This window comes from Lissotriton helveticus, chromosome 3_1, assembly GCF_964261635.1.
Source record: "Lissotriton helveticus chromosome 3_1, aLisHel1.1, whole genome shotgun sequence".
Taxonomy (NCBI): domain Eukaryota; kingdom Metazoa; phylum Chordata; class Amphibia; order Caudata; family Salamandridae; genus Lissotriton; species Lissotriton helveticus.
The window spans coordinates 436,984,527-436,998,698 of NC_136061.1; the positions used below are offsets into that span (position 1 = coordinate 436,984,527).

Sequence of the window (14,172 nt, forward strand, 5' to 3'; positions counted from 1 at the left end):
AGTGAAGAGGACAAGGCATGCACGGAAGAATGGGTGGCACTGATGGAGGATCATGAAAGTGTCATCAGCCTCCAGGAATGGACACAAGCGTATGCAGAGGACCTGACGTTGGAAGAGGTGAAAACTTACATCACTCATGGATGGCCGGATAAGAGACGGGTTCGGAAGGAACTCAACCCCTATTTTGAAGTGAGGGAGGAACTCTCCCTGGACAATCAAGGAACATTTGTATATAGAGGAGAGAAAGTTGTCCCTCCAACGAACATCATACCCCGACTGCTGGACATGCTGCACGAAGGGCACCTGGGCATAGGGAAACTCAAACTGAGGTCCAAGCAGAACTATTGGTGGCCGGGAATGGACATAAGAGCGGAACGACATGTGAGAGAGTGCGTGAGGTGCCAGGGCGCAGACAAGACACTCAAACTCCTGCGCCCTGCATTGGGTGCATTCGAAACTCCAAAGAACCCCTGGGAAGAGTTGTCTGTCGACATCTTAGGCCCCGTCTTAGACACCCAAGGGGTCCAGAAGTACGTGTGTGTCCTGGTGGACAGGTTCTCGAAATGGCCAGAGATCAAGATCGAGGAAACCATGAACACGGACACCATAGTGCAGTTCCTGGCAGACACTTTCGTAAGGGAAGGCATACCCAAGTCAATCCTCAGCGATAATGGACCCCAGTTCCGATCGGAAAAGTGGGACGACTTCCTAGGAAGGAACGGAATCCAAGCGAGGCACACATCAATATACCACCCTGCGGGAAACGGCCAAGTCGAACGCTTCAATAGGGTGGTGATGGGGTCGATCCAAGCAGCCATCTCAGACCACAAAGACTGGGAGAAGGACATATGGCACATGTTGTGGGCGTACAGGATCACTCCCACAAGTACGGGATACAGCCCCTTCCAGCTGCTGCGCGGCCGAGAACCATTCACCCAGGACAACCGGGTGTGGAAGGAAAAGACTGTAGTAAGTGAATGGTCCCCTGCTGTGGTGCGGGCTAACATTGAGAAGGCCAAGGCAGTGTACACCAGACATTATAATGCCCGGAGGAACGTGCGAGACACAGAACTCAAAGAAGGAGAATGGGTTAGAGTCAAGCTGCCCACTCTACAAAGAAAAGGAGAGAGCAAATACAGCAAGCCCCTGCAGGTGAAGGAAATTAAGGGAAGAGCGGCCAGGCTGAGTGACGGAAACATATGGTCACAAGACCGCATGGCCAGATGTAATAAGATCCTAGTGTGGGACTGTGAAAGGGCAGGCGGAGAATCAGAGGAATGTGAGAGTGAGAAGCGAGAACATCAGGAGAATGGGATCACGTTGAATGAAGGAGAGCAAAGTCAAGGAGAAGCAAGGGACAGAGAGCAGGAGATAAGAGTTGAGGAGAATGGCGATAACAGAGTCAGACAAGGAGAAGAAGAGACCAACACCACCCCTGCGAGACGAACACGGAGTGGTAGAGCTGTGGTGAGACCAACGAGATTCAGAGACTATGATTTGAGCGACGGACTGTAAGTTGAAATGTTTGTGCGAAAAAGGGGAGATATGTAGAGACGCTCTAGATGTTGCACGGCACGTCGGCGGACGTGACGTGCAGGCGGCCAGGATTGGCTGCTGGTGTTGGGGGCGTGGCTGAGCGCGAGAGCGCGAAAGCAGAGCGGGAAGAGCGGGCGCTGGAGCGGAGGCTCGGCGCTCTTTGGGAATTATCCTAGTTATATCAAATAAATAACTGTTAACTACAGTAAGGGCTCAGAGTCATCATTGGAGTCTGCTTCCATCATTACAGTACAGGAATAGTCCGCAAAAAAAGTACCGCGATAGTACTCATGAATAAGCGCAAAGTGACCCAACAAGTGCCATGCAAGCGTAAAACACACAAATGCAAAGCATAAACAACGCACAAGTATACTGCACTGACACCTGAATTGAGGAACAGACCAATCAGAGAGCACATCGAAAGCACCCAAGTTCTGTTCAGATGACATACGGATAGTATAGTAGACGAATTACTGTACCATGCATGACAACAGAAAAGTGCTTCAGCAACTGGATGCGCAGCGTGCATTGTGCAATGCAGAAACATAAGTGCAGGCGTAACAAATTCTAGCACGGAATAACTACAAATTAAAAAAAAACATGATACGTTTCATAAAGACGCTCCCCGCTGTTAGTGACGATACCGTCCACAACCTTACTGCTCAACCAAGGGCACAGTGACACACTGTGTGTAAGAGGCGCATAGGCTTCTCTATTCCAGAGTGACTTTGTCACTTAGTGGGTCTAGCGGCAGATCAATATGCAGTCGCCTAGGATAAGCCTCTCGACCCCTAACAACGTTTACCCTCACCTTACGCTTCTTTGACCGGCTCACCCCCAAGCGGACAAAATGGCAACTTCGGCTGTCTTCGGTGATAATCGGTAATTTCCGGAGATACTGAGTATAGACATTGAAAACAGACACAAGACGAAATCAGTGTTACTTAATCAGAATAGCGTCCAAATTGATTTTTTTACATTGGTACCCCCGGGGCGACACACTTGAGCCCCTGCGACAATGACCATTCGTTAGCTATTGTCTAGCCAGCTAGTTCTCTATAGTACTTCCGGCTGCGTGGTTACGTTGCCGTATAAAGGAGTCGACGGGCCACTTTTCTCTCCTTTCTCCTTGCAGTTGAGCTGCGAGCTTGCCGGTTTTGTTTCCACCATGGGCTTCGGAGATCTGAAATCCCCTGCTGGTCTGCAAGTGCTAAATAGTTTCCTTGCTGACCGAAGCTACATCGAGGGGTCAGTTCTGCAAGTAAATGCGTCTTATGTTTCTTTATGCATGAGTGTGGTAAAAAGGTATTTAAAGTGTGATTGCGGAGTTAGTTTTCTGTAGTCAAGACAAGATGGCGTCTGTACTTCGTGATAGGTCCACGTTTCAATGAAACGCGTTGGCTGGCTAAGTATTTTTGTATACTATTGATTATTAAAATGCCACATGATTAACTCGGGAATTTAAGTATAACCTATCTCTTTTTAATGCTCCACATTGTGCTGTAATAAAGTTTATGTCGGGGGATTTTTTTTTGTAATCGATTATGTATAATTATATTTATATGGTCCTTAAAATATGCATGTTGATAGGTACTGTTGGACTTCAGGATAGGTATACTCCTCTGTACACGGTGCTATTTCTGTAAAATTACGGATTTTTTGTTGCTTTTTTTTTTTTTCGGATGTAGCTTATTCTACACCTTACAGCGGAAATCCCCTTTAGTGTAACGTTAAGCAATATGTTTTTTTTATCGTTCTGCTGTGCAACTAAGTTAAGGGTTTTAGACTAAAGTAATCCTGGCTACGAAATAAATTACGACACTTTTGCATTATATTTATTTAATAGGTTTGTACCATCACAAGCAGACGTTGCTGTATTTGAATCTCTATCCGGTGCACCATCTGCGGATCTTTTTCATGCTCTTCGGTGGTTCAATCACATCAGATCCTATGAAAAACAAAAAGGAAGGTAAATGATACAGCGAGTCTTTGAGATACTTAGTTTTACTACCTCTATGTAAGGATTAGTGGCATATTTACAAGCCCCTATTGCCACCGCAACGTCACCTATAGTGATGTTGCGGTGGTGTCTACGCCTTCACCCTGTCTTGTACATAAGGCTGCACCACATTCTTATTACCATGGTGCAGCGTTGCGTTTCAGCAGTGGAGAGGCGTTAAGCCAGGCAGACTGACTCCGCTCCTCCACTTCATTGTTCGTGTGGTACTAAGAGCGATGGACAGGAGTTGTGCACCTGACTGCCTGTAAGAATATTGTAGCCCGTCAGTTTTCTCTCAATTACTATAGGTCATCTGCAGAATGTACGTAAACTGTCAAGATTAATATTAGTAGCCCTTAGTGTGTTTTAATTTGACAACACGCAGAAAGTCTGCTGGCTTTTTCACCGAGTATGCAAAGTTAATATTACTATGACAGATTTTCGTATTTTTTTCTAAGAGTTGTCGTAATTATTATAACTGCTGTACCATAGTCAAGGTGATGTTACGCCAGGATCATATCCCCGCGTTAATTGCTTGTTCCTCTGCTAGATGCAGCGTGGGCTGCAAAATTAACATTGCGATTAGTAGCGCTAAATGCAACAGAACACGAACCACAGTAGCCAGCTGCGCTCTGTGGTGGGATTCTTTATTTAAACTAGTAAATACGTGGACGGTTATTACAGAATTTTGGGTGGCTAATTGTGTTCAGAGTAATGTGAAATTACTCGAGTAATTAAAATGTCATTAACGTCCTATTCTTTCTCAATATCATCCCAAAGTGAATGCAGTGGACATCCATCCACAACCTACCTTGATTTCCCTATACTTTTGTTGGTCTGGTGTTGGACTAGGCAGCACGATTGCGCACTTTAGCAAAACATGTTACCAGTGCATTACAAAGTATACAGGTGCATTATAATTACATTATTACATTTTCTTTTAGTCTGCCAGGTGTGAAAAAACCATTGGGCAAGTATGGCCCTGCGGATATTGAAGACACAACAGGAAGCACAGGTGCAGAGTCTAAAGAGGACGATGATGATGATATTGACCTATTTGGGTCCGATGAAGAGGAGGTGAGTTGTGCAAACCAGCTTTGACGTGTATGAAACTTTACCGCTGATCGTCGGCGCGTGGAAGATTTTCTGCATTGGATTAAGATACTTGTATGTTTTTATGATTAAGAACTTGGCGACTCATAAGGAAACTGATCTGTCTCAAGTGTTCTTTCCTGTTGAGCATGATGATTAAAACAAATCACCATCTTTCGGCTGATATTTATGATGCATTTGTTTTCTTCTGACCTAACAGTCTTTGTTGTGCATTGATATTTACTTTGGGCGTTCTAGACTAATTTCCTCTCTTCCCCCCCTATAGGAAAGTGAAGAATCTAAAAGGATAAGGGAAGAGCGACTGGCACAGTATGAATCGAAAAAATCTAAGAGTATGTATTTTATTAATATCTGTAGGTGATATATGCTGGGATAAAACGACCGTAATATACTTACTCCAGAACGGAGTTTAAAGGGGGGGTCAGTCGCTGCATTTGAGCATACTGCCTTTTAGGTGTCGATTTGCTAGGTGGCAAGTCAGATTTTGGGTAAATGTGAGGCATTTCGTAAGTGTAAATTAAAGTAGCTTTTTGCCATTACAGCTTCATACACACAAACGTCCTTCCTGTTATATAGCATCTGAATGATATTCACTTTAGCGTGGCGTATGTGTAGCTAATGCTGATGGCGCCAGGCATTAGCTGCTTTGACAGCATGTGCGAGGCACGGAAATACTTTTAGCTGGAGTTCCTGAGTTTTTAAAGCCAGGAGTGTCCCCTAACTTATGCCTAGACATTTTTTCAGATTCTTTTTATGGGGGGAGGGGACCAGTTGACTTTATATTTTAGATAGGACTCTCAAACTGGACACTCACAAGCTGCCACTGGGATAAAAATTGGTGTACCATGACCCAATGGATCAATCATTCCAGATAGGCACCCCCCACCAGTGCAATTCTTTATTCGTAATGTATGGGTCGTTAATCTGAAGTTGCTAAGCATTTTTAGAAATGATTGCAGGAATCTGGTTTCACAGCACTGAGAAGCGGGGGGGGTTTGATTTGCAGTCACTAGGGCAACATAAGTCAATGTGACGAGTCGGATACTGAGCACTGTGTACTGTTAAAGCTGTTCAAACATTTTATATTCAGTGTCTTGGTTTCATAGTCTAGCATATATGGGATACAGTACCCTCAGATGTACATGGGGAGGGGGGTATTTTAAGTCACCGTCTGTTCCGTGACCATAGACTATAGAGCAGAGCTGTTCAATCTGCTCATTTAAGCTACCCATTTTATAAATGGCTCCCCGATATTGATACCCCAAAAAATTGCGGGCTGATTTGGGGCTTGCGCCACCGTGTCACTTTTTTAACCTCTGCACAAACTTCTTAATCATATCTGAGGCAATGTAGTCACCCAGTGTGGCTTTGCATGGCCTCATAGATGTGGTTAAGACAAAGCAGCGCAAATCGGTGCGTTCTACTGTCAAGTAGGCGTTCCACGGGCATTGTGGTGGGTGTTCCATGGATTTTGATGCTGCTCCAGATTTACAGAAAAAATGTAAACCTGCGGCAGCACCGAAACTTTACGCCTCCCCAGCAGGCGTAATGAGGAGAAACGTTTTAATTTCTCGCTTTTTTCCTTTCCATGTGTGCTGCATTCTGCAGCTAGCATGGAAAGAGGAAAACCCCTCTTGGTATTTTTGTACAGAAAGGCAGAGGCCGGTGGTGGAGTGTCCGGGGGGTAGTAAACTATGGAATACGGCCCAATGGAGTTGAGTAAACCAATTTCATTGCGCACGCTGCATTGCCAAATGTGATGCAGCGTGCACAATATAATTCATTTTACTGCCTCCCTTGGGATGTATTCCATAGTTAACTACCCCCACCCTGCTCCACCATATCACTCCCTCCTGCTGCTACTGCAGGAGGTGCCCCTTCCTGCACAAACAATCCTGCCCACATTGGTGCTAGGCAGCAGTGTGCCAACATGGGGAGAGGACAGGAATGTGCCCTTTCAGATTGGCGTAGAACAGCACAGCAAGACTACTTGCGGTGCTGCCCTATGAGAATTCCTCACAAATGAGGCCCCTTGTTTTTAGCCACATCTTTGACCACGCCCACTGACCGTTGGTTTATAAACACTCTTTATTTCCCCACTAACAATTATTGGCATTGGGGAAGTTTATGGTAGTCTATGATGAAGAGTACCATGTTCTAGTCAGGAGGGGGTCCTTATGCCTAAATAGTTTTGACTGGATTTTCATCACTTTACCAACAAACTATATGAATCCTTGATGCTAATGTCATATGAAGGCACAAAGGTCTAGTGGGAAATTTTACTTCCATAAAGCTGTTCGATATTGTTACAGGAAGATACGATTGCCGCCATGTGCTCAGCCTAGCAAGCGATTGGTAGACTGACGGACTGATTACCTTTGTATGCGCCAAACATGGGCATCTCGGGCCACGGCGCTATATCTGTGGCACAAGAGCGTGGCTCAATGCGACTGCTCTCTGAAGCTGGCTTCTCCGTCCTAGGTGACTTATTCAGTGACGGGACGTATATCTCCGGTGACGAGCTTCACTCTATCCAATGCTTCACCCCTGTTTGCATACACATGTTATCGATTGCATCGGGCTGTGAGGGACCACTATCCTAGCTTTCCATGCGAGCCTCTCACCTCCCAAGTCGCTGCAACTAGTAATTACGGCCGCCACTAGGAAGCACTTGCTCACTAGATTATACAAAGTGGTGTTTTCGGAATTGGTCCTTCCGGAGGACTGTAGCTTAACTAGATGGAACACTGCTTTGGGCACAAAACTGGAGGACAACACGTGGGTTCAAATTTGCTCGCTCACGGGTAGGCTATCACCCAATAGCAACTTACGCATTATACACCTGAAGTTCAGACATATACTCCCATCGGATTGGTTATAGGGATACTGACTGTTGCAGGAGATGTGGACGGGCTGCTGCCGATTTCATACATTTATCATGGCAATGTCATGCTGTACACTCCTATTGGGTAGATGTCCTGTAGAAATTGGATACCATGACAGGCCTTACTCTGGATTGTACACCACTTCTGTGTTTGCTGGGACACATACCTGAGGCTAAAGGGTTGCTGGGCCGCTTTGTGAGTGGCTTTGCTGCTGGCGAAGAGGAGGGTGTTATTCACATGTGATTGCAAGCGCTACCCCAGGGTGTCCCTGTGGCTTAAAGACTTGGTATACTGCCAGGAGCAGCTAAACACATATTCGGAAGAACTCCCCAGGTGCTCTGCTGGCGAGTTGTGACCGGGAAGAGGACAATGTGGAGGAGGAGCTGGGAACAGACTCTGGCCCAGTAGGCCCTAATCATCACGGTTATTGACTCTGGAGGTTCCACCTAAAAACGTAGCCTTGTACATCTTGAGTACTTTGCATGAGTGATATGTTATTTTTCCAACAGGTCTTAAATTGCAGAATGTGATGACTGGGATTTGGGGGGGTTTGACTTTTCAGTTGCAGTTTCATGTTTTATAAAAAAATGACTATCTGGAATTATCCTTGCAATCTACTGCTTTCAATAAACAAAGTTTTAAACAAAATCCTTCCCGCTCCAGCAGTGCGCACCTTGTGAACTGCACAACGTGATAGTGTGCCACAATATTAAGGTTCCTTTTTAACCTGGCTGGTTCCCAAACCTGAAGGCCACGTTTCCTTTTCCAGTAAACTCTTGCAGTTGCTGTTAATTATGTTTGGTAAAAACAAGCTGTAAACAGTTTCTCTGCACTGCTGACACTAAGTTACTCTTAAGTGGCACCCAATCCTGAAAGGGGTATTTATAATTTCATTTTTAAGCTGGAGCAGCGCTTGTCTAATTCTGTCTGGAAAAATCTAAGCTTAGCCTCTGCTCTCGTGGCGCTATGTGCTACTTGCCCCTCACTATACAACATAGTTCCTGCCTCCTATGTGATGCCCAGTGGGGGTGCCCCGCGCCTTGCTAAATATGCCGCTGTCTCGCACAGCAGAGGATACAACACATGCATGAATAGTTGGAGTGGACTGACCCCGTGCAGTCACTCTCACCAATTTATTAGCACGCTACGCCCTTCTGGCATGAATGCGTGGGTGTCACATCTGGCGTGGGCCGGCTGAGTTCACCTAGACAGCTGACTCATTACATCCCATCCCAACTCAGTCCATAACTTTTCTTTGGCTTCTCTGCCAGTTACTCACTTGGCATGCAATGTCTCAGGCAGGTGCTTGGCCACGGATTTTCCTCAGTTCATGTCAGGGGTTTCCACTCCTGGTGCTTGGAGAGGACCTGGATCCCTCAGATGTCAACAGTACCTCTGGGTCCTCGCTGGCCGCGGACGGCAGTGGTCATGCCGGTTATCTTTCCCTGTGCTTATGATCACTTTTATGTGATCTCTCACTTGTCTGGGACCAGAAGGGGGGCTCAGCACACCTTCTTTACCCAGGAGATGTTTTGAGCCTCCTTTCTCCTCCTTTCTCAACCATCACTATAGTCTCTTTCCCACTGACTGGTATCTGGGGTCGTAGCGGGGAAAAATAGCTGATACGCCTTAATTTGTACCATAACTGCAAGGCAGCTTTTAAAATCTTGAGGCGTACTAGCTTGAAAAATCGGCCTAAATTTCTATAAAAACCCAGCCTGCCCAATACCACCCTCTGCTAATAAAAGTTCCCCTAAAAGTCTGCCCCAAGAGGTTTCCACCGGAATGGAAAGGAGCATCCTTATGCCCTTGAATTGGAAAGTCATTAGGTAAACTTTAAATGTGGGAGTGCCAGGTCACCTTTCAGCAGCTTCCTTAGTTTCTTCTGGATAGCCTGGCACTTTTCTGCCCCCAAATAGCTGCCTATCTTACCCCTGAATCTTAATAATGCTATCCTGCGGGAAAGTAAGAGGGATCGCAGCAAAAAGGATAGTCAGTTTAGATAATGGACATCTTCACCAGGTTGACCCTCCCCTCCCATACATCGATTTAGGGAGGTTTTTCCACCTGGCAAAATATCTTCTGTTTTTTGTTTTTTTTCCAATTAATCTAAGATTTTATTTAAATCCTTTACTATTTTAATTCCTAAATACCTGAACTATTTGGTTATGGGGCCGTGACTATACAGTGTTCCAACACAATCTCGGTATTGTCCGAGTTGGCCATATACCCTGAAATTGCACCAAACTCCCAACAGATTTTCTAAATGTGGAAAATATCAGGATTTGCAGTGTAGATTATAACATCTGCATACAGTGATTTTGCATTGGTAGTTTCCTGACTTAAAAGGGCTTATGATATTATCCTGCCTGATCGCCTGCGCAAGGGGCTCCATATAATAAACGAGAGGGGAGACTGGGGACACCCCTGTCTTGTCCCTCTCTGGATTTCAAAGCTAGGGGTCATAGCCGTTTAGTAAGATCTTTGCCGATGCTCCATAGTAACAGTTGTTTAAAGTCTTGATAAGTCAGACCCATGCCCTCCAACACCGCCCACAGATATTCCCATCGGACCCGGTTGAAGGGTCCGATGGAAATCAGGTTGTCTACAAATGATTTAGCACCGGGTGCCCCACGAACATGCAGCGCACTAAGGGTGATGAAGGTGGCCCCCTTCTGCATTCCGGTCCCCAAGCGTCAGTGCCACTACTGCCAAGGGGTCCCCCTCCCCCTATTTTCAGCTAGATCAAATAACTTCATTTTACGAGTTGAAAGATTTTTTTTTTAGGTGGACAGTCTATACTTGAATCTGGCATGGACCAGTATAGAATGCTGCCTAAACTATACCTGAAGTACTATTGTGACACCCCCACCTCCCTTGGCTTTTCACCATTTTACATTTGGAAGTGCAAGTTTCCATTGTAACATTTTTAGCCAGTTATGCGGACAGGTTTCTCATGGCCCATGAATTTTATGTACAGTTTAGGTGGTCTGTTTTAGCAAGCCTCCATTTTACTCGAGTCTTCATTCACACTGCTACTTGCACAAAAGCCAGTTGTAAAATTGATTTGTTGGTGACGTTGTGTTCCCTTTGCGTAGAGGAAGGGCAGTTATGGTGGAGTAGTGTTTCCTACTGAGATTTACTGGGATGGTCAGCCCTTTAGCATTCGTGTTTTTTATTTAAATGCACAACTTTTTTAAATACAAGATACGACTCAAATGTTTGTATTCTTGGTATTGGAGTTGTCTTAGTTTGACATGGGTCTTGCTTCAACTGGAAAGACCTGGCCGTGGGGCATACATTTCTAATGTGTGATTAATGAGAAGGGAGTACAATTCCTATTAAACTGTGTGCAGTTTGGTAAACCAATATCCAGACTAACCAGGGCAATACGGATCGATTATGCTTGCTGTACACGTCTCGTTTAACGTGGTAAAGTAAGCAGTTGTAATTTTAAGTTCAGAGTGGATACTGTCCACAGATACTGGTCTGAGACTGCTTTACTGTAGCAGTGTCAGTATTACTCCTGTGGTAAAAAAAATGTTGTGCTACATCTCTTCCAGGGAAGCTGGAAGGGCCATGGCTGTGCGACATACAGAAAACTGACTGCTTCAGTGGCTTGCAAAAGTTCGTTGTATGAAAGACCTCGCACAAAGTTATCTTCCTTCCAGCTAATGACCTGTGGATGTAGTACCGTGCATAACTGTATAACTTGCGACCAACTCTCAATCTGCTAGATTTGCTTAGGAAATACAAATCTTTCTGGGTCAAATCAAATTCCTAAAGAAAGGGCTCCAATATACTGTAGAAGAGGATGGGGATACTATTCTTCGTAGTCCGAGAAATTTATCAACAAGGCTACTTTGTGAACTGCCCTCTGTTGTCACCTGAGAATTAGTACGATGTCTGGACTCTTTCACAACCCTTGTCCACCAGCTCAAGTTTCCCATTGGGATATTGGACACTAGGGATAAATGTCAAGCCTCGGTCTCTATGATCAACCTGCTTTAACATTACGAGACCACAACCAGGGACTGAATCTTTCATCGGGATTGATTCCTGCTTGAGCGCCCTGTGCTCATTCCCACGCTCAAACCAAATGTTACTGCCTAATGCTGTGAATACTCGCTGCAGTAGTACTGCCTGGGTTTATAATCCCTACTTATGGGTATTAATTGCACAAGACTACGTCACTTCCATTAGAGTTCGTCAACAATTTCACCTATGCTTATGGTTGTGCCAGAGGTAAGATTTTTTTATGCGGTCCTTTGAGTTGGATTATTGTGGCATTTAGGCAGCTGTAGCGAAATATTGTGAACTTAAAGGCTACATAATACTGCATGGTGGGTTCTTCTAGCCGCATAAGTCTCGTAACTAAAGTTGCCCTGCAAGTGAGTACATGTGCCATTGAGTTGCTTTTTTTTTTTTTTCTCCCCCTGCAGAACCTGCACTTATTGCCAAGTCTTCAATCTTGCTTGATGTAAAACCGTGGGATGATGAAACTGACATGGCTAAGCTAGAAGAATGTGTACGCAGCATTCAGATGGACGGTTTACTATGGGGATCATGTAAGTAAAAACCTATTGCCATATTAACTTTGCATTTTTTTAAATGGCTTGTTGCATGATGATATAAATACATCACCATCTTTCGTCTGATATTTGCTGATGGATTGTTTTCTTTCTGACACAAGCCATTCATTTTGTGATTCCACATCTTGCATAGAATTTGAGGGTGGCAACATTAATGCACCTTGTTACACGTCCTATTGGTTCTTATTACAAGTTTCTTGATTTTACTAGAATCTGATTTAAGAGGCCTGGTAACCACCTTGGGTGATTTATTTTTTTCCTAAGAATATGTTGCTTCTAAAAGCAGACAAATTGTCTAGGTAAAATCTTATAGATTACGTATTTTGGATACAACCTGGTAAGTGCAGTACAACACATCTTTACCCTGTGACCTTCATCTTCAGGCACACAGTTCCACGCTGTACTATACAGAAGCTTGCTTTAAACTTTCACCTCCCAGTTAACTTTGTATTTATTTATTTTTTCACCCCCTAGCCAAGCTCGTTCCAGTGGGTTATGGCATTAAGAAGTTACAAATTCAGTGCGTTGTTGAAGATGACAAAGTCGGAACAGACATCTTGGAAGAGAAGATAACAGCGTTTGAAGATTTTGTGCAGTCCATGGATGTAGCTGCTTTCAACAAAATCTAAATCTTGAAATCACCAGAGCACTTAAATAAAAACTGTATAGTACTAAAATGCTGTGACTTGGTTTCATGGTATGCATGTTTGTTGGCCCTCCGTCTCTCTGCTGGAAAATTATTACTTTTTTACTTACAGACCTAGACTCCCATGCATCTATGTACAAATTCCTGCATTTAAACAAGTAGACGTGCACTTCGACCTATTGCACACCCTACTCAAGTTGAGAAGAAGATTGTTACATACTTTTATGTAACTTGCACCCAGTGACTCCTTATCCATCTAGAGAGGATGGGCATATATTGATGGCTGTTTAATGCAAGCTCTCGTCGAAACAGGAAAGACCAGAGCTCTAAAGGACACATTCCTCATTGGTTAATTTGTGGGGGTTGGCTCTGTTGTATTATAGCAATTTTTTTAATGCCTAACCCCTTCCTACCCACTAAGGGTCTCATTCACCTTTTAGGTGTAAAGATAGGGTATTTATAGTATCCTATAGTGATATGCTGTGGAAGTATATTGGTGGTGTGACTTTTACTTCGACCTTTGAAGAGAACTTGGCTTATGACGTAAGCATATTGTGAAGCAGGTGGGCGTCAGTGTATAGAGTTGCCTCACTTTGTAGAGTTAATGTTGCTGCTCTCCCCGAGTAATTGGTGTCGATTTTTCTTGGCTATGTAGTGATGCTGGACTTGGTCAGGGTCTTTTAGCCAAGCTGCACAGCTAGTTAGAGGAAAAGCGTTATTACATTGCAAGCTTTGACCATGAGGGGCAGTGATAACGTTTTCTCAGTATGAGATTATTCTCTTCACACATTTCAGGAGCAAGAGACCATCTCCCCTCAAACATAGGAGCAATACATTGAAATGGTGGGGGGCGGGTGTGATCCTGGGGTTGCTTGTCAAAAAAACTCAGGCAATGGCTGCCATCCATAACTGCAATCTACTCCAAGTGGTCTGAAGTTGTCAAGTGAGAAGGATCATGGCTAAGATCAGGAACACGTTTAAAATCTTTACATCAGTTTAAATTGAACACTGGCCTTGTTTTGAAAGGCTATGCAGATCAGGCTGCATCTTTGTCAAAGTTCTATACCTCTTGATGTGGCCTTAAGGCACTTGGATTTCTGGCTAGGTAGGAAGGAGGCAAGCAAGCAAAGAAGGTGGGTTGCTGTAGGGTAAACAAACACTGGGTTGGATTGAGCAAGGAAAACAAGGTACCTTTTGAAATTGGGGAAGGGAAGCGGTCCTGTGGACTCACCAGGGTATGGACAAACATGCACAACAGGTAAGGGTTTTAATCCGAACCTACTTTTGCAGTTTTTTTATATAGGTTAGTTTAGGTTCCTATAGAGGTAGGGTTTTTGGGTGCCATGCTGAGTAGAGGTGCAGGTGAATAATGGGGTTAGTTCAAATGATTACATATATTAT

At 44.4% G+C, this 14,172-nt stretch overlaps 2 protein-coding genes and 2 non-coding genes across 4 annotated transcripts in view; 3 read left to right on the forward strand and 1 right to left on the reverse strand.

Moving 5' to 3' along the window:
* Window positions 1–2,471, reverse strand: part of NDUFS1 (NADH:ubiquinone oxidoreductase core subunit S1) — a 779,390-nt gene extending 776,919 nt beyond the window's left edge. The window contains exon 1 of the mRNA XM_078680296.1: window positions 2,348–2,471. The gene's annotated coding sequence lies outside the window, so the exon portion shown is untranslated. The remainder of the gene's footprint in view (window positions 1–2,347) is intronic.
* Window positions 2,472–2,640: 169 nt separating this feature from the next.
* On the forward strand, window positions 2,641–12,802 carry EEF1B2 (eukaryotic translation elongation factor 1 beta 2). Its single transcript, XM_078680297.1, has 6 exons — window positions 2,641–2,784; window positions 3,383–3,505; window positions 4,480–4,612; window positions 4,914–4,980; window positions 11,976–12,101; window positions 12,600–12,802. The coding sequence occupies exons 1-6, from the start codon at window positions 2,705–2,707 to the stop codon at window positions 12,752–12,754; spliced, it is 684 nt and encodes a 227-aa protein (XP_078536423.1). The 5' UTR covers window positions 2,641–2,704; the 3' UTR covers window positions 12,755–12,802.
* LOC144825828 (small nucleolar RNA SNORD51) lies at window positions 4,768–4,847 on the forward strand. Its single transcript, XR_013609603.1, has one exon. It is a non-coding gene; the product is annotated as a small nucleolar RNA SNORD51 (small nucleolar RNA).
* Window positions 12,149–12,226, forward strand: LOC144825829 (small nucleolar RNA SNORD51). The gene has a single exon (XR_013609604.1). It is a non-coding gene; the product is annotated as a small nucleolar RNA SNORD51 (small nucleolar RNA).
* Window positions 12,803–14,172: the final 1,370 nt, after the last annotated feature.